This window comes from Rhinichthys klamathensis, unplaced genomic scaffold (assembly GCF_029890125.1).
Source record: "Rhinichthys klamathensis goyatoka isolate OS25496 unplaced genomic scaffold, OSU_Roscu_1.1 h1tg000430l_1, whole genome shotgun sequence".
Classification (NCBI taxonomy): Eukaryota; Metazoa; Chordata; class Actinopteri; order Cypriniformes; family Leuciscidae; genus Rhinichthys; species Rhinichthys klamathensis.
In genome coordinates this window covers 1,674,747-1,700,238 of record NW_026606926.1, presented here as the reverse complement: position 1 = coordinate 1,700,238, position 25,492 = coordinate 1,674,747, and the positions used below count along the sequence as shown (strand labels likewise).

General features: G+C 36.2%; 1 protein-coding gene and 1 non-coding gene across 2 annotated transcripts; both read left to right on the top strand.

The window, feature by feature from the left end:
- Positions 1-7,313: 7,313 nt before the first annotated feature.
- Positions 7,314-13,665, top strand: cmasa (cytidine monophosphate N-acetylneuraminic acid synthetase a). Its single transcript, XM_056235750.1, has 8 exons — positions 7,314-7,521; positions 7,617-7,759; positions 8,358-8,513; positions 9,053-9,186; positions 9,295-9,389; positions 9,621-9,792; positions 12,335-12,491; positions 13,414-13,665. Exons 1-8 carry the CDS (start codon positions 7,454-7,456, stop codon positions 13,662-13,664), a joined length of 1,176 nt encoding a protein of 391 aa, XP_056091725.1. The 5' UTR covers positions 7,314-7,453; the 3' UTR covers position 13,665.
- LOC130071172 (U4 spliceosomal RNA) lies at positions 10,111-10,251 on the top strand. Its single transcript, XR_008803973.1, has one exon. It is a non-coding gene; the product is annotated as a U4 spliceosomal RNA (small nuclear RNA).
- Positions 13,666-25,492: the final 11,827 nt, after the last annotated feature.

Below are 25,492 nucleotides of genomic sequence, written 5' to 3'. Positions count from 1 at the left end.
GTAAATTTTCATTTTTGGATGAACTATCATTTTAATAGACGGTATTGTTGTGGTTTCGAATTAGTTTAACATGATTTTCTACTCCACTAATTAATTAAGGTCTGTATTTACTATTAAACAAATAATGATCCCCACTTGACTATACTAAAATATTGAAGTCTATTTATTACTGTTTAAAGCTATTTCATATTGTGAAAAATGTGGAAAATAAGAAAATTAATAAATAAAGTGAAACATGTGTGAATAAAAGATAGAAAACGTAATTTAAAAAAATAATTATCCCTACTTTACTATTTTAACTGAAAGTGACCGTTTTTTAAGGTGTTTGATAATTGTGTAGAATAAATTAAATGTAACATAGGATTGCGTAAAAGATAGCTTTTATTTTAAAAAGTATTCCTACTTCAACTACTTGACCAAACAAATTGAATTTTAAATGTTTAATAAAATCCAGGAAATTGCTAATAAACTAATGAAATAACCAAATGAGCTCCTCTCTGAATGGAATCACTTTATTGACAATAAAATGATTCGTTTTATTATGTTTGATTTAGAACACGATTTTCTTGTTGTAAACGAAAGTACCGTAATTAATCGGAATTTCGCGCAATTTATATTATCCGAATCAATACGTTTTCAATGAAGGCATATTAATTGTTTAATGTTTATTCCCTATTCCAAGTTATTCGGATCAGGACTGTATAATGTAATGACCATACAATTACATATTTCAATAAACAAACAGTTAAAATATGAAGTGTTCGTTATTTCACTGTCATTACGGTAACGTCACTGATGACGTGGGTAGCAGCCTTTTAGCTTTATGGTTCATTTGAGTAGATAAGATCTACTCCAGTGGGAGAAGTCTGGAGAATGATTAAAAGGATGGGGGGAGACAGGAGACAGTGGGATTACCCAGTTATGTCATATGAAGAGGTAACAGCAGTTTCCAACAAAGAGAAAGCAGAAATTATGGCAAAATCATTTATAAAGGTACATAGTTCAAAAAATTTGGAAGAAGAAGGAAGAAGGAGAAGATTGATTACGTTTAATCAGCATATTCATACATTAAATAGGAAGGAAGATACCAAAAATGAATTAGACGAATCATTTACTTTGGCAGAGATGGTAAGAGCAATAACAACAGCAAAACCTTCATCTCCAGGGAAAGATCAAGTTTGTTATATCATGTTAAAACATTTGGGAGAAAAATCAAAGTTGAAGTTGCTTGAGGTATATAATAAAGTATGGAAGGAAGGAAAATTACCAAATGCCTGGAAAGAAGCGGTAGTGATTCCGATAAGAAAACCTGGTAAGGATCCGACAAAACCCACTAGTTACAGACCGATAGCTTTAACTTCTAATCTATGTAAAATTATGGAAAGGATGATAGTAGATAGACTGACCCATGCCATAGAAAAAAGAGGATTATTGGCTAGTTGTCAGAGTGGTTTTAGGAAGGGAAGAAGCACAATAGACTCTGTGGTAAGAATTGAGACGGAAATAAGAAAGGCACAAGCGAATAAAGAGACTTTAATAGCGGTATTTTTTGATATTGAAAAAGCGTACGACATGATGTGGAAGGAGGGGTTATTAATCAAAATGAATAAGATGGGTGTTGGAGGGAAAATATTTAACTGGGTAAAGGATTTTCTTTTTGGATGGAAAATACAAGTGAGGATAGGGACAGACATGTCAAATCAATACATAGTTGGAAATGGTACACCACAAGGGAGTGTGATAAGCCCATTACTCTTCATAATTATGATCAATGATATATTTGAAAAAGTTCCAGAAGATATTGGAAGGTCTTTGTTTGCAGATGACGGGGCGTTGTGGAAGAGAGGAAGGAATATAGATTATGTAGTCAGAAAAATACAGGAAGCAATTGATAAAGTTGTGGAGTGGGGTTTTGATTGGGGATTTAGATTTTCTGTAGAAAAGACGCAGTCTGTCTTTTTTACTAGGAAAAGAGTTCAGGAAGGCATAAAGTTAAGAATGTATGGAAGAGATTTAGAGAGGACTGGAACTTTTAAATTTTTAGGAGTAAGTTTGGATTCACGATTGACATTTGCAGATCATATCAGAAAAATGGAGGAAAAAGGGAAAAAAGTGATAAATGTGATGAGATGTCTGAGGGGAAGATCAGTGATAGATTATGTAAGTGTAGTAATTGGATCGGCAGCTAAGTCTCAGTTAAAAAAGTTAGATGTAATCCAGGCTCAGGCCCTGAGAATATGCTGTGGAGCGGTCAAAACAACTCCTGTAGCAGCCATTCAGGTAGAAATGGGAGAATTACCACTAGATTTAAGGAGGAAACAGTTAATGGCTAACTATTGGGCTGGTTTAAAAGGACATAATAATTCACATATCACTAAGGCAGTATTGCAGGAAAGCTGGGAGTATGGGAAAAATTTAAAGGAAAATTTTGGACGGATTGGAAATGAAATAGCCAAGGAACTACAAGTGTATAATTTGAGGATGAGTCCCACGATAGTTTATCCAGAGATTGCGCCATGGAAGATAGTTTGGCCAGAGGTAGACTGGTTTGTGTTACAGGAAAAAAGGAAGGCTCAGGAGGAAATTAATTTAGAAAGACTGTTCAATAATCGGTTGTTGGAAAAATATAATACATATATACAGATTTATACTGATGGAGCTAAGAATCCAGAGACGGAAGCAACAGGATTAGGGGTGGTGATACCAGATAAAGGAACAGGAATCAATAGGAAAACATCTAATCAATTAGGGGTTTATACAGTGGAAATGTTGGCTATATTAATTGCATTACGATGGGTAGAAAGGACGGCACAGGAAAAAGTATTGTTATGCTCAGATTCATCAGCAGTTTTAACAAGTCTTCGGTCATTCAAATCCAAAAGTCGTCAAGATATTCTGTGGGAAGTACTTCAGTCAGTAACAAGAATAGTTAACCAAGGTGGACAAGTAACGTTTATATGGGTACCAGGACATGTAGGGATAAGGGGGAATGAAATGGCTGATCAATTAGCAAAAAGGGCATTAACAAAAGGAAATATAGAAATGCAAGTTAGTATTAGTAAAGCAGAAGTTAAAAGTGTGATATGGGAGAAAATAAATCAAAAGTGGCAAGAAATGTGGGATAGAGAGAGGACAGGGAGACACTTATATCAAATTCAAAGGGAAGTTAAAGAAACAAGGGTTGGAAGTGGAAATAGGAGAGAAGAAATTGTGATCTCTAGGTTAAGAATGGGACATTGTTTATTAAATAAAACGCTTAAGTTAATAGGGAAACATAATACTGGATTGTGTGAAGGATGCCAGGAAGAGGAGTCTGTAGAGCATATAATTTTGAGATGTAGTAGGTATGGAGCACAGAGAGAGATGATGAGGAATAAGCTGAGGGAGATGGGAGTTCAGAACATCACATTAAAAGGGTTATTGAGTAGTGATAGGGTTCAGACTAGAATTCGTATGACTTTCTTAAGAGAAATAGGGGTTTTTAATAGAATATAAATAAAGGTAGTATGGATGAGGGTTAAAGTATAAATTTTGATGTTGTAATTATGGTGGTAATAATAATTGTTGTTATTACTATTAAAATTATTAACATGCAGAATGAATGGGAGGAGGTGTGTGTGTGAGTGGGAGAGGGGGATTTAGTCAAGTACAGCTCGCTGCATCCTGCGGTGGATATCCAACCCGGCCCACATCCAAGTGTGACGTCAGAAGCCACGCCCATCCAAGTGTGACGTCGGAAGCCTCGCCCATGTCCAAATACGGCACGTGACTCGATTTAAAGATGAGGTTATTTGGATAGAAGTGTGACGCTATTATTGGTGCAGTTAAATTGTGACGCTTTGGCAGGCTTGGAATGGTCTAAATCACAATCACTCCCTTAACAGTGAGCATTGCTCACTGGTTTTGTAAGTTAATGACATGGTAGTACAAGTAAACAATGTACCTTAAAACGATATTTTTGTATTTCTCTTGTATTTCTGTTACACAAATGGTAATAAATAATCATGGTTTTGCTATTATAAACGTATAAGGGAGCATCTATACTTAAACTAAAACGAGTTTTTGTCACTTTCTTAATTATATGGGATCCAAACTGCACTTATAGTTACCCCTTCTAAATAAAAAAAATAAATGTAAACTTTTTTTACATTTCTTTCTATGTGGTTATAGAAATATTGCATTTTTACAACCAAATTAAGAATTCACTTATTAGTTAATGCCTGTTATAGCAAATGACTTTGAAATCAAATAATAAAACAGCAGAATGGAATTTATGTAAACCTTAAAGAACCAATATGGTGAAACTTGAAAAATTTGAATATCGTGCAAAAGTTCATTTCAGTAATTCAACTAAAAGGTGATACTAATATATAATATAGACTCATTACATGCAAAGTGAGATATTTCAAGCCTTTATGTGTTATAAATTTGATGATTATGGCTTACAGCTATGTTGAATTACTGAAATAAATGAACTTTTGCACAATATTCTAATACATAAAAAACAGTTAATCTCTCGCTTCACCTTCTGTACAGGTTTTATGAGTTTAACATATCAAAATATCATCATAGTTCAAAATATCTTGGTCACAAATTAATTTTTTATTTAATATTTTGTGTTAATACATCAAGTTAATACATCACATGGGTCTAAAATGACCCATCTATGCAAGTGTGATAACTTTTTGTTAAAATAACCAATGTCACAGTTGTTCATAGCAACACATTCACTATACTACTTAAAATCAATAGTATATTCCTGCACAATCGGAGGCTGCAGCTTTAGGACCCCGGTTACAGGACCCTAGTTTTTTAGTTTGTGCATACATAGTTCGAAAGACATTTAATCTCAGGAGTATTTTTATAAAATGTGTTTTTTTTATTCAAAATGTATCAGAGGCATTTTGAAAAAATTTAATTTACACAAAACAAATAAAAAATGTATATCAATCCTTAAACAACTGAAAAAGTTGAGTGAGTCTTAGTTTCTTGAATTATACTGTATATTGTTAAACCTCCTTAAGTTTAACTAATTTGCTCATTATCAGGTAAAATAACGATGGAATCAGCATATGCAGTCACTAAATGATATGGCCAGATATCAGAAGGCAAAACTCGAGAATGATTCAAGCATGAATTTATTTATATATACACATGTATTTATTTATATTATATGAAAGAACAAAATTATTTGTGCTAGAACAAAAGCACCAAAAAGATCCCCTTTTCCACCAGTTGCTGCAAGAATGGCTTCAACTCTGAGAGAGAGAGAGAGAGAGAGAGAGAGAGAGAGAGAGAGAGAGAGAGAGAGAGAGAGAGAGAGAGAGAGAGAGAGAGAGAGAGAGAGAGAGAGAGAAATATATATTTCAGTTGAACATGTTAAACAAATGTCTATTTCTGATTTAACACTTAACACTTATGAAATGTTGGAGTTGTAGAGAGAGAAAGTCAAATAGAATATTCATGTTACTGACGTCTAATTCCAAACTCCAAATGTGTAAATGTAAGAGCAACACCTATCAATTGAATGGTCTCCCTTCTTTCCTCAATTGTTTGTCAATTTGTCGGTTAAAATCTTCCACTTCACTGAAATAGTTTTCAGAGAACAGTCACTGTTGTGTTAACAGAAATATCAGTAACAAAAGGGTGCACTGGGCATTGTGCAAAAATAATTAATAATCTACTCTGACCTGCAATGGATGAATAGAAAATGAGAATTTCTCTTTAGTCATAAAACTGCAGCAGGGACATTGGAACCACCCATCCAGGCAGAATTGATCTGCATCAGGCTTGAACTGAAAATGTGTAGGATGCTGTAAAACATGACAATGACAATAATTATGTGATCTTTCCATTAATCTAGAATAGATAGATAATTTGGCACATACACAGAGTTATCAAGTAAGATGTAGTGAAATGATTCGGTTGCTCAACCAAGTTACTTTGAAGTGATAAGTTAGGGTTGTAAGTGATAAGTGATCAGACCAAAACGTTTTAACCTAGCTATCGTTAAGTTGTTAATTCCAATTCAGACAAACCTTTGGCCCGACAGTTAACAGTACGCTAACTTGATTAGGATACAAACCAAAGTTTATTTTTACTTACCGACATGGCAAACAATCACTTGCTTTCAAAATTGTAGTACTCCTGAAAAGAAGTATAATATAGTTAGGAAAGTCTGCTGATGTGATGGCTGGCTTGCTGTCACTGTATTTACTATGAATCAATAATAAAACTTATTCATATTACAACAGTTTATCATCACATTACATTATCTAAACATGTATAACTTCTTTGCATATAAGCAATGACAGAACAACTTCAAACTTTTTCAATATGGAGTATTTACAACTGACAGAGTGACAATCAAATCTCATATTCTTTACAAGCAGAATAAGATTTACAGGATGTAACGTCACACATAAGCACTGAAATAATATATTTTTCATATTTACCCTTAATCCAAATAACAACATGACATTGGTGATATAATAATGCAGTTAGTTGGTATAGTATAATAGTAATAGTATACAAAACAAAATTCTCAGTTGAGAATCTAACGTAGTTACTGATACGAAATTCACTCAGCCAAATGTAACACACAACTCAGTTGAGACATTACAGGGGAGTTAAATGACCAAATATGTAAGTTGAAGATAAATCATAGCTCTAAAACAACATCATCAAACCTTATTGATTCGAATTACATCGATATTTTGACAATGCTAGTCAAGTGATTAGCCGCACCGCACTGACCTCATTACAAACTATTATTAAAGTGATAAGAGCTGCTTTCAACAGGTAACATCTCATTCTCATACAACTCATCCGTATTATGTTGAACAGTGTTTACTAAAATACTAAAACCGCAAGTGTGTTTTGTGCATTTTGTTTCGCAGTTACCTTCGTCTTCTAGTCTTCTCTTCTCGATGCTTCTTCCTGTTTTTAAATGTTAATGAGAATGCGTCCAATTTGGGCATGGGCGTGGTGGCTTCTGACGTCACACTTGGATGTGGTTGGGTTGGATGTCCACCGCAGGATGCAAACCTATTTTCTGTTCCACACTCCGGAGCAGAAGGTGGCGGAAATGCACCAATAAGTTGGATGCCAACCGCCGTAAAATAACAACAAGAAGAAGAAGAGTAGATAAGATAACTTCATCGGAATTGAAGTAACGCCATGCAGCTCCCGTTTGGATTAAATTGAGGCTTTAACTGCTTGATTGTCTGTAACGTTACAACAGGGAAATATCAATTGATTTTCAACACAAATGGCCAGGGCAAAGGAAAACGGTAACGTTAGCGCTAACGTTAAGAGAAAGCGGCAAAAAGACAGCCATGAGAACAATTCCAGCTCAAAACGAAGAAAAGTCCATTTGGACGATTCAAAACACATCGCTGCTCTTATTCTCGCCCGTGGAGGAAGCAAAGGCATCCCTCTGAAGAACATCAAGATGTTGGCAGGCGTTCCTCTGATCGGATGGGTGATCAGAGCCGCGCGGGACTCTGGTGTCTTCAATAGGTGAGACTATTGATTGTGACGTGACGTTACTCAGCGATTGGCTGTACTGTATAGCAGTGCTTCTTACTATATGTGTCCTATGCATGCTTTTGCAGTGTTTGGGTGTCCACTGATCATAAAGATATTGCGAAAGTGGCCAAGGCCTGGGGTGCTGAAGTGCACACGAGGAGTCCATGTGTGTCCAAAGACTGTACGAGCTCACTGGAGACCATTCAGGAGTTCAGCAGTAAACACCCAGGTTAGAAATCAGGCAGGTTCTGTTGCAGTTAAATTCCATTGCATGGCTAATGACTCAGTTCTGTAAACGGGGTGTATCTAGAGCTTGTAGAACAAGTGTGTCCACTCGTCAAGCAACAAAGATAGAAACAGGAAAGTTGCCACGTAACCCAGTTTAAATGTTGATCATACTTCTCGCTGCATACCAGGACGGTTTCACCCACAATGTCTTTATTTGCATTGTGAATGAAACCAGAAAAACAGACTCTGCGGCTGATACATTTTCGTGCAATGATGCAGAAGAATGTTTATAGTAAAAGAACCTGTTTGTGATATTTACCATGTTACGAGTCTGATTCAATATATTTATTCCCAGGACTTTATCAAGAGTACGCACAGCTTGTTCCTCAAGGTTGCAAGCTTCAAAACCTTGCTAGATTCTGCCTGTTTTCCAAAATCTAGAGAGAAAGGGAACATTCTCACAGTTAGACCTTAGAGCAATATTCTCCTTTAACGTCTGATTGTCTGAAGTGTGTAAAAAGTAAATGTTGGATCTCAGAAATCCACTAAATGGCTATAAATGGGAGAGTGGTTAAGTGAAATTGAATGTTCTTGCACAGATGTGGATGTCATCTGTAACATCCAGGCCACGTCTCCATGTCTGCACCCTGAACATCTCCAAAAGGCTCTGGAGCTCATAACCAAACAAGGCTGTGATTCTGTCTTCTCTGTGGTCCGGCGACACAATTTTCGATGGGAAGAGGTCAAGGAAGGAGGTTTGTTAAAGTGCAATCTGTGAATGTTCACAGATCTAATGTACTATTATTCAGCCAGGATTCAAGACATTGATCAAAAGGAAAGACATTTATAATGTTACAAAAGATCACTATTTCAAATTAATGCTGTTCTTTTGTTCTTTCTATTCTTCAAAGAATCCTGAAAGCAACATTGATTATAATAAAATGTTTCTTGAGCAGCAAATCAGCATATTAGAATGATTTCTGAATGATCATGTGATGCTGAAGACTTGAGTAATGATGCTGAAAATTCAGCTTTGCCATCACAGGAATAATTACATTTTAAAATATATAAAAATAGAAAACAGTTCTTTTAAATTGCAAATACATTTCACAACATTACTGTTTTACTGTATTTTAATTGAATATACGCTACATTTATTAACATAGGAGACTTTAGTTAAAAATTAACTAAATCTTTTGAACGGTAGTGTACTTGTAGTTAAGGTTGAATTTATTGCATGTTGGGGACTCTAACCATATATTTAAATTACAGACCGCCAATTCTTTCTTTTCAGGGGAAGTCTTTACTAAACCGCTGAACCTGGACCCAGCTTGCAGGCCTTGCCGTCAGGCCTGGGCCGGAGAGCTGTGTGAAAATGGCTCCTTTTACTTCGCAACCAAAGATCTCATAGAAAATGGGCTTCTTCAGGTAAAATTTGGGGTTTTAAAAGCCTGACATAAAAATCCATAGGCAAGAAAGTATATTATCCGTATCCTTAATCATCAGATTGTGATTGTGTTGTGTTGCGTTTCACAGGGTGGAAAAACGAGTTGCTTTGAGATGCCCCCAGAGTACAGTGTGGATATTGATGTTGACATAGACTGGCCCGTAGCTGAACAGAGAGTGCTGAGGTGAAGAAACAAAACAAAAACAATACTTTATTGCCTGCAGCTGCCTATAAATGACATATAATTACATTATTAAGTAATTAAATAAACCCGTAATGTGTAGCTGTCTCTCTAATGTGAAGCCTTGCCAATAATAGGCTTGTGTTTCAAGTTCCCAAGCAACTTGTTAGCAAACAACCACAATGCACAGAGTAACTTAAGCAAACTGTGTGTGGGTGTGTATATGTGATAAAGGTTCGGTTACTTCGGTAAGGACAAACCTGAAGTTGTGAAGCTCCTGCTGTGTGACGTGTCAGGATGTTTGACAGATGGGCAGATCTACATCTCAGCAAATGGAGATGACTTGGTGTCCATCAACACTAGAGACCAGGCCGGCATCAACATGCTGATGAAAGAAGGAGTGAAGGTGATTCTTGTTTGGCAACAATTTGTTACCCACCCCCGACCTCAACCAACCCCCACACAACAATACACCCCCTCCTTTGTCTTTGCCCCATCGTATCCCATCATGCATCTGGGATGCCTCTTGTTTTTGCCTTTTAATATAACAAAACTTTGTTATAAAATGCACAACTTGATATTTCACTTTTAAAACAGCGATTTTTGAACAGTTTGTGTGTAGTGTAGTGCAGTTTGACAATGTTTAGTGAGTTTTGCTGGTCTTACCATTCATGATCACAAGGGCTCAGATGCACAAGTGCTCAGATGTCTCCTCTAAATAGTTATCCTTGCGCAGTGGCAGTATCGTAGCCTATGAGGTTAATCCGAGGCGCGATTATTGCTAATTGAAAACTTTACCCAATACCCCGCCGTGACGACTTGAAATACAGTCGGCACTGGCAATTTTTGACAGTTTCTATGGAAACTGATATACTTGTAAAAGACAGACTTAACTCAGTGATAATATGAAACATGGAAATGCATTGAGTATTTTAACATCAAAACACAGTCACTTACAAATCTATGCTGAAGGGTAGATTAAAATTGTTAAATTATTCAATGTTAATATCAGACCTGCAAAATTGTGGGGAGGCTGCCCTTCATGGCCTGGACAATTCTTATAATTGACATTTCTCTGGGCCAATCGGAATCTTAGCACTTTTTCTCTTGGCCAATCGGAATCTTGAGCACACAGCGTCAGCGTCTACTGAGCTCGCCATTCATAATTACTAAACCGATCATAATTACTCCTCAATGGAGCAAGTCCAGACCGAACTTCCCGATCTAGAGTAATTATGATCGGTTCAGAAATCGTCGGGCCAATCAAATTGCCAGGGCGGGCTTTATACGATGATGGACAGATGATCTGCAGGGACGTAATCATCACGTTATCAAAGAGCGCTTGGGTTGAACTGGTTTCCCTCAGAGATGACTGCAGCTGGAGAACTGAGATGTAGAGATTCCGCTATCGCGTCCGTTGTAAAAGAAATCGACAGCGCATTCATTTTAAAAGACGAACATAGAACTGCAATCAAGGCATTTGTTGATCGGAAAGATGTGTTTGCCGTCCTTCCTACGGGATTCGGCAAAAGTTTAATTTATCAGCTGGCTCCGATGGTAACTAAGAAGATGGGACGCAATGAAAACCCTGTGGTCGTTGTGGTTTCTCCTTTGGTCGCACTCAGAGGACCAAGTAAAAGAAGCAACACTCATTATTTTACTTCTTCCAGCGTGCGTGCATTTGAGTTCTGTAGTTGACAACTGTGCTATGCAAAGTAGTTGACTTACTGCGTTGCTCTCATTGGTTGTAGGTCTATCCAATTGAGTGCAGATTTTTTTTTTTTTCCTGGTTCGGTTAAGACACGCCTCATAATCAAAGCCTTATAAAGCAGTATCAGACTCAAATTCTGACTAGAATATGAGTATGACGAAGTCAGGCTATGTGTGAGTGTGAGAGGCGAGGGCGCGATGTGGAAACATAAAAAGTGGAAACATAAAAACATAATCCGTAATTTTGTTAATACAGGACATCATTCAAACTGCAAAGTGTTTACTTATTTGTGTACACTCGCAATAAAATACAACATTGTGCTTTTGTCAAACTATAAACTCTTGTCAAACTGTAACCTACAACTGTCACCCAACCACACACACACACAGTTTTAAAAGCAAAACATATTTATCCAACCCCATTTCAAAACAGTCTGTGGGTTCCATTTTTTGGACATTCATCATATCGCATTGGTTTTTAATTCTTGTCCTCAAGCAGAGCTCCAATCTGTTTATTTTTAAGTTGCACATTCTACATTGATTAAAAAAGATGTTTTTGATGGTAGTATTATTTTATACGGAAATCAATTATTTATAATTAAGATGAGAATAAAGTTAGGGTTAATTAAAATTAAGGAAAACAAATATATTGATCTGAAATATAGCAAATTAATTTTAAATTCATTCAGGTACAATTACCAAACATATCTCAAGGTCTTTTTGTCTTTTTATTAATTTAATTAATAAACTAATTGTATAAAACTATTGTCAGTGCACTACAAATAAACTGGTTCTAAGCCTTTATTAATAAAAATTCAAGGCTTAAGACATTTATAAAAATGCCTTCTATATTATGAAAACTAAAGTTAAAATACAGTGAATGTTTCTGTTTTAGGAACAGTACATGTACACAAAAATAAAAACTAAGAAAGTAATGATTAAAATGCTATGATAAATGAAAATGAAGAGAAAACGATAAATTGAAGTGAATTGAAAAATAAAAATATTTATGCACAATTAAATACATTGATTCTATTTTAGCAGCAGTACACAATACTGTACATGTACAAAAAACAGTGACTAAGATTAAAGTGTAATATTAAATAAAGGAAATTAATACATGTATATTTCAGTTATTATTAAATTATTAACCATTACATTTGTCAATTATTTATGTTTTATAAATAATGTATATGTGTGTGTGTTCCCCCCCCCCCCCCCCCCCTCGTCTCCTTTAGGTTATTTTGATAGAACAAAACCCAATAACAAAAACCTTAGCTAAAAAAATCTCCCAGAGGATGGGCTGCCGCGTCCTGCAGAATGTGGACATACTGAAAGAGGTGGAGAAATTCATGAAGAAGGATAGGCTTGAGTGGAAAGAGGTGGCGTACTTGGGTGAGTCGAGCTCTCCGTTTCTCCCAGTTACATCAGCTGAATGCCATAATCAGTAACAACACGGTGTCTCGGAAAAATCGGTGTGCATAATACAGAATCAAAAGATTATATTAACTATGAATACTGAAGCCTTTTATCTTTTAATAATGTCATAAAGGGGCTATATGTAGAATTCAGAAACTCTTGTTATTAACTACACCGGTGGCCGTTAAGAGAACTGCAGCTAGCAACTTATTGCTCATGCTCGCACACGTAAGACATACAAGCGACTTATTCAACATGATTCAAGGCCCCTATATACTCACGACAAAGTTCTTTTTCGTTCCTCGATAAGAAGTGAAAAGTTGGAAACACCTTTGCAGCGTAATACTATTAACGAATATCCAACACTGCTGAGAGCGGCGTTTAGATGAATATGTAAATATATGCTGCACGCTTTTAATAACAAAATAAACACATAACAAAAACGACAGGGCAATGTGGATATGTTTGACTGTTATGAGAGTTTGATTATAAAGTATATTTTATTGAGACTGTATAGTCTATAGTGAAACTATAGTTTGAATTAATCCCTTTTCTTTGCATGACACACTGACATTACAGAATAGCTCTTTCTGCATTATCCTGATTGTTGTATAAGCATTCATTTTATTTGTCATTGAATGAGGCTCTCGGAAGGGCGCATTAACATCACAACCTTTTGATTTTCCCGGTAAAAACGTCCAGAGTCCTTCACATAAAAATCAGTCTTTCATAGACAACCTAGAAAGTCAGGGAAGGTCTCATTTCGTTAGAATCTGTTCACACATCGGCAATATAAATAGCGATTAATACATTCAAATTCTTACATATAGCCCCTTTAAACATATTCCTGAAAATGAGTATATTTCTCAAAATCTGTGTCCCAACATCTTTGTATCAGGGAACGATGAGCCAGATGTAAAGTGCCTGAGCCGGGCAGGGCTGAGTGCAGTACCCAGGGCTGAGCGCAGTACCCTGGAGGCCCCAGTGGTGGCGCTCAATGCTGCCAAATACTCATGCAAGTGCGCGGCGGGTCGCGGGGTCGTGCGAGAGTTCGCCGAACACATCCTACTGCTGAGAAAAATGGCCAAGTCTCAGATGGAGCAGGACAGAATTTGCTGTTGTTCAGACAACAATTTTATGAAACACTAATTAATTATTAATTTTGACTTTGGTGGAAAAACTACATGAAATTTATTTAAAGAATTTTCTTTTAACGGTTTTAAATTTAATGTTTAAAATAATGCTGTGATGGTGAAGAAATCGTTTGGGAAATCATGCATGGATATTTTTCTCAATTAATTAAAAATAAATATGAATCTTAAAATGTAATTGTTTTAATCAGGGCTGCTAATAATTTCTAATAAGTTGTAATTGTCATATGTTAATTTAAGGCATTTGTCGAAATTGTGTATTCAATAAAAAACTGTGTATTCAATAAAAAACTGTGATCCCTCACCAGAGAAATATACACCAGAGGGCAGCCTTGTACAAACAAATTACTCAGTTACACACCTTATTTAAATTCAACTAAACATGATGAGCTACTAAAATTTAAAAGAATATGTTCAGTAATATGTGACTCTTATGTCTACTAAACAGATGATAGTTAAATATCATCTGTGCATATGAAAATGCTGTTCCAAAGTCACAAGTCACCTTTATTAACTGATTAATGGAAAGTAGAATGATCAGATATAAATAATACAGCAATTTGTCATCAAGTTTTGCATATTAAAGCATAGGCAGTTTCTTCACCCTCATGAATTTCTTTATTGTTTGGCAGAAATACATGACCTTTAGCCATCTCTGTGTGAAGCCTGAATGATGATCACCAGGGTAAAGGCACAGAGGCCATAATGAGGGTGAGATTTCCACTCACCAGCCACAATTAAGACTCAATGGGTCTGTTAATTTATGATTCCTCTTAATCTATGCACCCTAAGAGAGAGGGCAAACCCAATTAACTCTCTCTCTTCATCCTCTGGCACATTATCATTGTGCGCTTGTCGTTCTGTCCAGAGTGCAATGCCAGCAGAATACTGTTTAGCCACCCAAAGTCGACTTATCTCAACTTATATAACCAAAAAGAGTGGGAAGATAAGATATTTCCCTGGAAATTAAATGTTATTTCATAACTTGGGTTCTGTGATAAAGTAAAGCATTATCACTTAGATCTGGTTTGAGTTCATCTTACAGAGAGTTCTGCTGGATTCAAAGGCTAAAATGGGAAACCGATTATAGGAAATGCATGTACTGGTGAAGCTTTGCTTAGTTAGTTACAGAATTAATCAATGTTTTTAAACAAATCTTGGTCATTTGTCAAGGGATGTGTCTTTATGAACTGTTCTTCAACTGATAGAACGACCAGACGTCCCCAAAGATGTCCGGATTTTTCAATCTATATTCAAAAGAGCCTACATAGCTAAAAAAAACACCACCGTTGTTATTGTTGAAGGTGCACTATGTAACTTTTGACCATCTAGCGGTAAAAAAAAAAGCATTTTGTGGAAGAACATTGTTTTGGTTGTGCTTTGGCTCTGCGTGACTCTGCGGAAGAATTTAAACCTACACATTAGATAATGCTTTACAATGAAGAGCGCCATATGGCAATTGATATGCTCAATAAAATACCTTAATCACCTGTTGAGCAATGAAAACGCCATTTCGGCGTTGCTTTTACAACATCTCTGTTCTTGCCATCTCCGAAAACCATGCCAATGTTGATTCTCCTTTATTATAAGCTCTGTCCCGTTCTCTTTTTGCCAGCTAATTCAAAATATTAAAAACTACTATAACAATAAATAAATAATAGTAAAATGACACTGACCTCTAAAAGAATATTTGGGAACAAATGTAAGATTTATGTATTTGCATTACACAAAAAAAATTCCATTTGTTTGGATTACGCTGTTTTAACAAACTAATAAACTTGATGTGATGCATATTTGTCAGTCATACATAACTGAAACAGGTCATTTAGTATTTATAAACTGAATGTGTTTTAATTACAGTAACCATGTACATTTATCATCAATAAATCCAATTTGTTTCAATCTCATACATTTGAATTGAATATTCCCACAGCCATATTTTTAACCATGTTCATACTTTTTGGACTTGAGGATTTGAGTAGATGGAATGAATCAAAATCTTCAATATATTGGAGTAGCAGAGTTGTGAGAATTTTTATGATCAGGTGTGTAATGAAACCAGCTGTTACTGGAGTTAACCCTCTATATCCTTCGCCACTGTTGCTGTTGTTGTCCGAATAAATAAACCCATGACACAGACATTACACATGACCTTCTTAAAACCCATTGGGCTGTAAGCTAGTGTGAGAATTTTGAAGTTGCAGGATCAATACATGCAGAAGTCCCTTTCTCTCACTAACTCCTGCTTGAGCCAATTAAACTGGGTCAATAGAAACTGATGAGACCAGCCGTGCGGGGCACAGGTGTGTGTCTGCAGCAGTCGGTCCTGCCAGTTCTTACTAGTACCTATCATCTCATTAAAAAACCCCAAACCTTTCAGCCTCTCCGTCTCTGAGCGCAGTCACGAGTCCCACAATGGAGCCTCAGGTGGGTTTGTGAGGAATTGGATTGACTTTGATTGTGGTTTTAAGCTCTGGGGATGTTTTAAATTTAGAATGAGAGATGATATTTCTGCATGGAAAGGATCTGTGTATCTCACCATTATAATTTAATCTTGTTACCTTAATGCAAATACTCCTGTGTGCTGTGTGAACATGATGGATATTGTAGTTCTAGACTAAATGTGAGCATCTACTCATCTCACTTGCACAAAAACAGATTCAGTACTCCTCAAAATTAATAAAAACTGTGAAATGCAAAATCAGAATATTACTCCAACCTGCAATATTTAATACAAAAAAAATACAAATATACTGTATGTAGCCTACCTAATCTCACTTTATTAAGCAATGACTTTGTGTCAGTGTCTATAACGTAAGAAGGCAATAGGATCCAAATGCGAGTGAATGAAACAGTTTATTGTAAACAGTTCAGAAAACAGATAGAAGATACAGGTCATACTCGTCGGGACAAAACTGGTAACGCGGATCCAGTGGAAACTCCAGGAACACGGGAAACGAGAAACAACACGAACAAGGAAACGCTGAACCAGAGAAGCACAAATCTCCCATGTGAATCCCAGGAAAGCCTCAAACGATCTGACAAAGACAGGACGAAATCACAGACAATAAATAGGACGCTAACATGAGAATCAGGCGCCGCTGATCAGCTCATCAGCAGCGATAATGAGTCGCGCCCGCTCACACACTCATACACACACAGAGCGAGGGCTCTGCTGACCTTCGCTTTGCTGCTGACCTTCGATGATTTAATTCAACCATAAGCAAAAATGACTTTAGATAAACATCACAGGTGGTGTGTTTGAGCTGCGCCCTCTACTGTACAGCCGTGACTGTGCATTTCCTTCAGCCTGAGGCTTATTCATTTCACTTTTGGTGTGAAAGTGCCTTTACATTTGCCAGAAATAGAACTTATTTTGGTTGCACTTTATTTTACAGTCCTGTTTCGCATGTATGTACTTATTATAGTAATGATAACAACTGAGTAATAACTAGGTACTAACCCTGAACTTACCCCTAAACCTAACCTTAAACCATGTACACTGTAAAAAATTAATCATGGGTCTTGTAATTTTCATTAAAAAAATGAAGGTGATAATTAAAAATATTGTTTATATTATATATTAAGAAAATTGTGGTTCAGTGTTGTATAGAAAATATTGAGAACATTTCCCTAATAAAACCAAGAGATGCATTTTCGTAATTTTTTTAAGGAAACACACAATTTTGAGGCTTGAATTGAGGAACCGATTAAGCTGATAAAATTAAGGAAAAAGGGCTACCAATTTATTTTAAGAGAATTAGCTCAATTATGTGGTTTTATTTAGAGACACCATTGTTAGTTGTTAGTGAAATTAAGTGTTATTTTATGTGTTTTTGAGTAAAGGGAAACATCTGTTAATGTTTAATGGTCAGTTATGTTTGACATTTGAAAGAGTTTCTATGATGTTGAAGTTTTGATCGTTACCATTGTGCAGAAGAGTAGGGCTTATAGTAAGGTTACTACATATATTGATACACTGAATCATGTTGCTTTGTACATTAAGTAAAAACTTCCTATAATGCTAGTACATTGGGTATGTGCTGTGTGAAGGTCTTTTGATAATACAATATATCTCATAGTCAAATATAAACAGGTTATTTCCATTCACTCTAATTCACACTTTTGAGCGTCAACTTAAAATAAAAAGGCATATTTCACTAAAAATATTAAATTCATTGTATCATAGACTAAATAATTAAGGGGATTTTACATGATTTATTCAGGTAGATTCCATGAAAGAAATAAAGCCTTAAGTACTCAAAAATATTATGTGTAATATTGTTACCATAATTTTTTTAATTAAATAGCAGTAACATTTGTATTGCCCACTTTCTTAGGTAAGTAGCCTACATGTAAGTGCACATATTGTAAAATAAAGTCCAACCCTTTTTCTTTTTGTTAATAAAAACAAAGTAACTAAGTAACACAATTAGTAACCTTTTAGGGAGTAACGCAATATTGTAATGAATTACTAAAAAAGTAACTTTCCCCAACACTGTTTATATATTTAGGTTACTGCATGATTTGGAGCTTTTCTTTTTTTTTTTAAAACAGAGGCTGTGATTCATTAGTCATTTTAAAACTGACAGTAATATAATCTCAGCTCAAAGTGACACACCTAAGCTTACTTCCTGTTCCCGCCCTGCTGGCATTACATGCTCCCATCCATCAAATGCAGCCCAAGCACTGGAGCTCATCAAATGTGACGATGATGAATGCCCCATACGCAGTCTACTTTAGCAATAACACACATACCTCACCCATCCCTCTAAATTACAGTCCACTGGTATTTTTAGGTAAGGATTCTTCCTATGAGGTCAGAGCACTTTAATTTGCTGCGCTGACACGCTCGTTCGTCAGCCTCATGGAGGTTTTATTGGACGGTGACAGCAGCCGGATTGCTGTTGACAAGTCTGTGATGTCCTAGCAGCATCATGGTTTTAGCACATGGCGTTCTGTGACCCGTGGACCTGTACCCTTGTAAAAAGCTTCTATTCCCTTGATTATTGTCTTTTCCTATAGCTTTGGCAATGTTGCCAAATAAAATAACATGTTGAGACATCCTCTTTAAGGTAATAAATCATGCTAAAAATGGACCAGTCATATTTAATTCTTTCGGTTTGCAACGAGACAGACTTGAGTTTACACAGATTTATACATTGAAATTGTTTTAAAAAAGCTTTGATTTTTCACAAGCAGTGATTTAACATTACAATTATAGCTGATGTGACACTATAATACTATAGCAATTCGTGGGATTTTCGTGAATTGGTGCAATCTCATTCATACGTCTTTGTACAAAATTATGTTTTATCAACAAAGTTCGGGGGGAGCGTGTTCAAATAATCAAGCAAATTAGCCCCGGAGGAGAACGTTCAGTTAATCAAGTCAATTAGCAGATAGGAGGTAATATATACAGCAGACCACCTCCGTCCCAGCATCCCTCCACCACCCCATCCCCTCACTCCAAACTATTCCTATCCCAGCTTGGGATGAGGGGGGGTATCCCATGGTTCAGGCCAAATACTTAGGTCAGAGCCTCCCCCTCAGACAGCATGCCAAATACACATAACCTTCTGATTATATGTAAGTGAGAACTTGTGAACTACTCACACCCCATGGCTTGAGTTTAGGGGTGGATCTTAATCTCTTTTTTTTTTCTAAAAACATTTTGTTTCCAAACAAATCACATCGTAGGAATTGACAAAATTGCCACCTCATAAAATATGTTTTCTCAGTAGATCAGGTTGGATATGAAGTTCTTTGTATGAGGCAACTAAAAATTTGCAAATGAACTCTGAAAATGGACCTCACCCTTCTCCACTAATTTACTGACATGCTGAGGAGGCACATGGCCCATAAAGCCTTTGTTAATTAAATACTTGTGCTTCAGTGACTGAACTCTGAGGTGCTATTCCTGCGTTGATGGTTTGTTGATATGAAAGCAAGTCATACATTTGGATTGCATGAGGACTTCCATTTTAGCCCAAATGTCCATTTTTAATTGTCTCAGAATCACCACAGAAAACACAAACTGGTAGTAGTTTTATTCATAAATGCTTGATATATGGTGTGTATATTTAATTAGTCATCAAGATGGCGGTCCACACAAAACTTGTTCTTTATTGAGTTCCATTGCTCTGCTTGTGAATTGTTTTTCTACAAATATGCTAGACGTACATATTTGAACGTTTGCCATGAACGACGCTTTTTTAGACGCCTTGTCACAACAATTTCACACAGAATGTTAAATCTGCAATATTGCAGGACTGCAGTAAAGTGGAATAGATTGCATATTTTTACATGTTGGATATATGTTGAATTATGTTTTGGAAAGAGATGCCACAGAATGTGAAGTCATATTACAACAGTTGCAGTGTCCATAAAAATGTTGTGTGACATATAGTCTTAAAGTTGATCTTCCACCATGCGGCTAAAATATATTAGACATTTAGGTGGAATAGGATCCCAAACAGCTTATGTGCTTACAGCAACATGGATATAGATTTCATTATTTGTATCCAAAAACTGAAAAGGATATTTTGGCTATTAAGTGCATGATGCAGGACGAAGAACAGTAGAAAAAGGCTGATATCATCAAACAACAGATTATATTTCCCATTAGTTAAACTGTCGTGTTTGTCATTTCCCAAATGAAAGAACAGAGCTCCATTAAATTTCACTCCCAACAGATTAATGCAAATCAATCGCTTCATTCACAGTCAGCATTTAATGAGTCTGTCCACTCAGTTTCCTACATGCCATCGGTAATTCCCCAACAAATGAAACGATTTGCTGCAAATTAAAGAAAGTGAAAGAGCCAAAACAGTGGGTGTCTATTTCTTGATGTCACAAAGGCCGTCCCTCCATCCTTGCAAAATGAAGATTTTGTCTTTGTACTTCCTGAGCGTTTCGGTGCGAAAATAGAATGTTTCCCATTAGCAAAGTGCCCTGTTGACTCATAGCGCTTATGTGACGTCCATGTTGTCATCCACTTTCATTGCTTTTTGCTTTACCTTTTAAGTAACCCCCTCGGGAATCTGCAGTGCTTTTTGCTTGCTCTGATGTGAAACCGCTCCTGTTTTTGTCTGCAGAGTGACAGGCTCAATAACGTTTGATCTCAGACTAGATGTTCTTTCCACGAAGAGCCTCATCCAGCCAACACCTCATACCAAGGTGAACTTCCCTGTGACCTGAGAAAACTCCATTGAATTATGCATGGGGGCATTGAGGCCCTGTGGTAAAGAGGTGGGGATGGAGAATGCATGACTTCACCGAGTGAAGCTTTCAGAGGGGAAAGTTGAGACCCACAAGGGGCTGAGAGGAGACAGAACGGGTGAGGCTCAATATCAGAACTACAGGCGCAGCCAGAGCTGCGATCAAACTTCATGATCCGATTACTTTTTCCATCGAACCATGAGAGAGTAAGTCGAGAGGCAGAGCAGTCCATCATGCACGCTCAGCGTAAGCGGTCACTGTCGCCCTCGTCTTGCTTTTCCGCTCCATTGGCTAATGGCTCACCGAAGAAACCCACGCACATCCTTACACCGACAGGTACAGATATCAGCAGGGACAGGCCTCAGTAAACCTACCTGACTGACAACTGCAACTGAGTGGAATAAAAGCTTCTCAAATTGGCAGGAAAAAGAGAAGCTACACATAGAAATCATTTGTGATTTGTGCAATACAAGTGATTTGTACGTGGCCATACAAAGACTGCAAATGCTTGGACTGAGAGGTGGCAGAGGTCACAATGTTGATGAACCATGTGGAAATATATAAATAAGAATTTTAAAGATTGAGTTTTGCTGATTAAAGGCCCGATTACACGCAAGTTCATTTTGGCGAGTTAGACGCGTTCCTGGGTCAACATATTTCGTTGATCCTAAATTTTCCTGTCCGAACATTTTATCCTAACTATATCCCTACCCTTAAACCTAACCCTACCCATAAGTTATCCCTAAAATCAGAGGGAAATGATAAGTGAATAACACTGATGGAGAAGCACCTAACCCTGGGTGTAAGCCTAAACTTGACATAAATTGTAAAATTGTCCCTCAAATCTGATTGGATGATTGGAATGTTGTTCCAGGATCAACAAAGATGTTGATCCAGGAACATGTTGCACTTGGTGAAATCACATTCTGCCAATTACACCAAGAATGATCTATAACGATAACTATATTATCGTCCACACCAACGCACAATATTGTTCTGCACTGTAAAAAATTTCTTGTCAAATTAACAGTAACTTACTGGCAACAATTATCCAGTAGTTGCTGTATTTCATTCAACAGTAAAATTACTGTAACACTAACTACAGTAGTGTTAAGCATACTGTAAAATTAAATACATTATTTTACTGTAATTTTTTTATCATGTTGAACTACAGTATTACACCGTTAATTTTTAATAATACTGTATAGTATTATACAGTTATGAAATGTTATTTTATTTATTTTATAGTGCTACTGTGTAACCTGTAGAATATGTAGAAAATCCGTAGAAATATTATTTTAACTGTTACTGGGAAATAGAAAAAAGAACAATTGAAGATTTAACTGCACAACCAGGTTTATTGTGTATTTTCAAACAATACATTAGTAATAATAATGTAATATAATACAACAATAAAAATCTGTTTTAAAAAAAGACTAATGAACAATTTATCATTAATAATTAAAATCAGTGAACAATTCATGTATTTCAATTCATGCAAAAATTATCCTGAAGAGGTAAAATAGAAACTTGAAAGCAGAACAGGTGAGGATGAAGGCCAGGTGCGGAAAAAAGTGGAAGAGCAGCGACAGCACTTCTGATAATCCTGCAAGAAATGATAAGCACAAATCAATCAGAGGCTAAACATTCAACTAATAAATAAAAAAAACTAAATCACATTATCAACACCTTTTAAGGGGATTTTTTTTTGCCTATGGTATCCACCTTATTTTTCACAGAAGAGTGGGCCGGTTTCATACGCTTACAGTTATTTCTAACTGTACACAAAAGCTTGTTATGCTTCTTGATATTGCAAACTGGTATTCCTTACCCTATTATTTTAATGTATTGAATTTGTCATAATTGTAAACACTAGTTTGAGGCACAAATATTTTTATCATTTACAGCATTTGTTATTCATCTCTTATTTCCTTATAGCGGCTAATGAACCGGAAGTCTCGCACATTCACAGAAAATAGCTTACTTCACTTTTGAAGTTGAAAAATAAGGTGGATATACTGCTTGCATGTTGTGTGGCATACATGGATATACATATATCGACTATATTAGGGGTGGGGGAAAAATCGATTCACATATGAATTACGATTCCATCTTCTGCGGATTCAAACCGATTTACACATTTCAAAAATCTATCTAAATGTTTAATAATGTGAAGATGTTGTTTCAAAGAAGGACAGTTTAGAGAGTGCACAAGCTTGAAACAGAGGAAGCATTATGAATGAAGCTTATACTTGACTACAGAAGTTCATATCAATATCTAAACAAATAGAAAATAGTCTTAAATAATGTTTAGTTAGTCAAGCACACTTCAGACTTTTCTTGCGATCTTTCCATGTACAGGTAGGCTACTTTAGTTTTTACATACAAGAAACACGTTCAACATGGACACGCAAACGGTTTTCTGTGGTAACGAACAAATACCGCCTATAAAAGAGCATGAACATGTCCTGTATCAGAGGCTAAAGTAATAAATATTGAGAATGCAATGGCCCTTATTCTATATCTCTGACTCCAAACAATCGGCCACTGATGAGGGCTGCGTTTCCCCAAAGCATTGTAACCTTAAATTAACAATTACCACCAATGGTCTACAATCAATTTAGGCTTACGATGCTTTTGGTAAACGCAACCCAGATCCTGATGATAGTCAGTTCCTTTCATAGATATGTCTGTTGACTTGATGCTCACTAATTTGAATGATGAAAAAGATGCGTGTATGAACGCTGAGCGGCAGCGGGCCAGATATGAGGTGTGTATAATTTAAACTAAATAACTCCCACTCGATTGGGAATAACAGTAGCTGCTGTTTATTTCTATGCTGTTCGATTTTGAATCAAATTTAAATTTGATATATGCATAGAATATATTTAAAATCTATGATCAAATGTAAATCTATGCATATATCAAATTTTAATTTGATTCAAAAGAGAATTGATTTTTGAATCAAATCGTGACCCTAAGAATCTATTTGAATCGAATAGAAAATGTATGGTTTAAGTCATTTCCGCCCTTTTTGGATTTTTCTAAATACAGATTCAGACACAAATAATTTCTACCGATATGGGCTCCGCTGCACATCCCTAATATATCTTACCTTAATGATTTTGCCAGTCATATTCTGCAAAGTCCCTGATGAAAGATGTGTGAATTCAAAGACATGTTCTTCCTCCGAACAACCTTCCCACTCTTTCTGCTCCCCTGGAACTGTGATGTGCATTTTGAATTTTCAGGATTTATCCTGAAACCTGTAAATATATAAATATTTTCCAACTGAATAAAAAACAACAACTCTTACGGACCAAATGGATAGTTCACTTCAAAATGAAAATTCTGTCATCATATACTCACCCTCCAGTTGTTTCAAACCTGTATACATTTCTTTCTTCTGCTGAACACAAAGGGAGATATTTTGAAGAATGTCAGTAACCAAACAGTTAACTGGGCCCATTGACTTAGTATTTTCTTTATCCTACTATGGAAGTCAATGGATCCAGTTAACTGTTTGGTTATGAAAATATCTCCCTTTGTGTTCAGCAGAAGAAAGAAATGTATACAGGTTTGAAACAACTTGAGGGTGAGTATGATGACAGAATTTTCATTTTGAAGTGAACTATCAAGCTTGACTCTCAAGGCGTCGTTTTTTTCTCTTCAAATGAGTAGTCAGTTTGCACATAGTTAAAACAACAATTACGATATTATAGCTGACAATACTGTAAATGACATACCTAGCTTTGTCTTTGGACAAAAATGCACACTTTTGAGCGCTTCCATCAGATAGACTGAGGTAAATATGAGCGCGCAACTGCACAAGGTTTACTGGCTGATAGTCAGGTCCTCACAGACGAGTAAAAGAAAATAGTGATTTACACGAAAATAAGCGCGAATAAATCGATAAGAGGAATCGTAATGTTAATTTTTATAACAATAATCCGAATCCTAACCTTGGGTATCCGATTTCAGGATACATTTCTCGATTTTCAATTCCCAACCCTATGAAAATGTAGGCTACGTTACCCGCAGGCGCTTCCACCGACTTAAAATGGTAAATAACAAAATGTTTAGATGATTCTGACCGTATACGTGGTCAGCTAATAACTGTAAAGTTAATAATTAGCTAGAATCCATGTATGCATACAAATAATAAGATTCATTACTTACCAGATGACGAAGTTCCCCAGGTCGGCAGAAACAGACACGATCGATGCACTGACATGACAGTCACAGAAGAAAAACTCGTTCAAACTCAAATGCGCTCTCATGCACCCCCCACTGACAGAAATTAATACTGTCATGCTCACCCGATCCTGAAAATGTTTTATGTAGCCTAAAAATAACGTTGCTATACCAATTTTTCCTGCGGAATTGTGTGTGGTTTTTTTCGCGGTCAATTTGCACTGCTGTATTTAGATTTACAGTAACTGATAATTTCCCAGAATGCATTGAAAATCAACAGTAACATACTGTCAACTGTGTGCACAGTACATAACTGTTGAAAATACAACATAATACTGTGACAACATCTAAATCTACTGTAACTTACTGTACATAGGTTATACAGTAAGAAACTGTTGAGAAAAACAGTAT

What these genes read in the sequence shown, in the direction of transcription:
- cmasa (XM_056235750.1), top strand. Translation starts at nt 7,454, where the DNA reads ATGTTGGCAGGCGTTCCTCTGATCGGATGGGTGATCAGAGCCGCGCGG. An exon ending in TGATGAAAGAAGGAGTGAAG is followed by an intron (nt 9,793 to 12,334) that starts GTGATTCTTGTT and finishes CGTCTCCTTTAG; the next exon opens with GTTATTTTGATAGAACAAAA. An exon ending in GAAAGAGGTGGCGTACTTGG is followed by an intron (nt 12,492 to 13,413) that starts GTGAGTCGAGCT and finishes TCTTTGTATCAG; the next exon opens with GGAACGATGAGCCAGATGTA.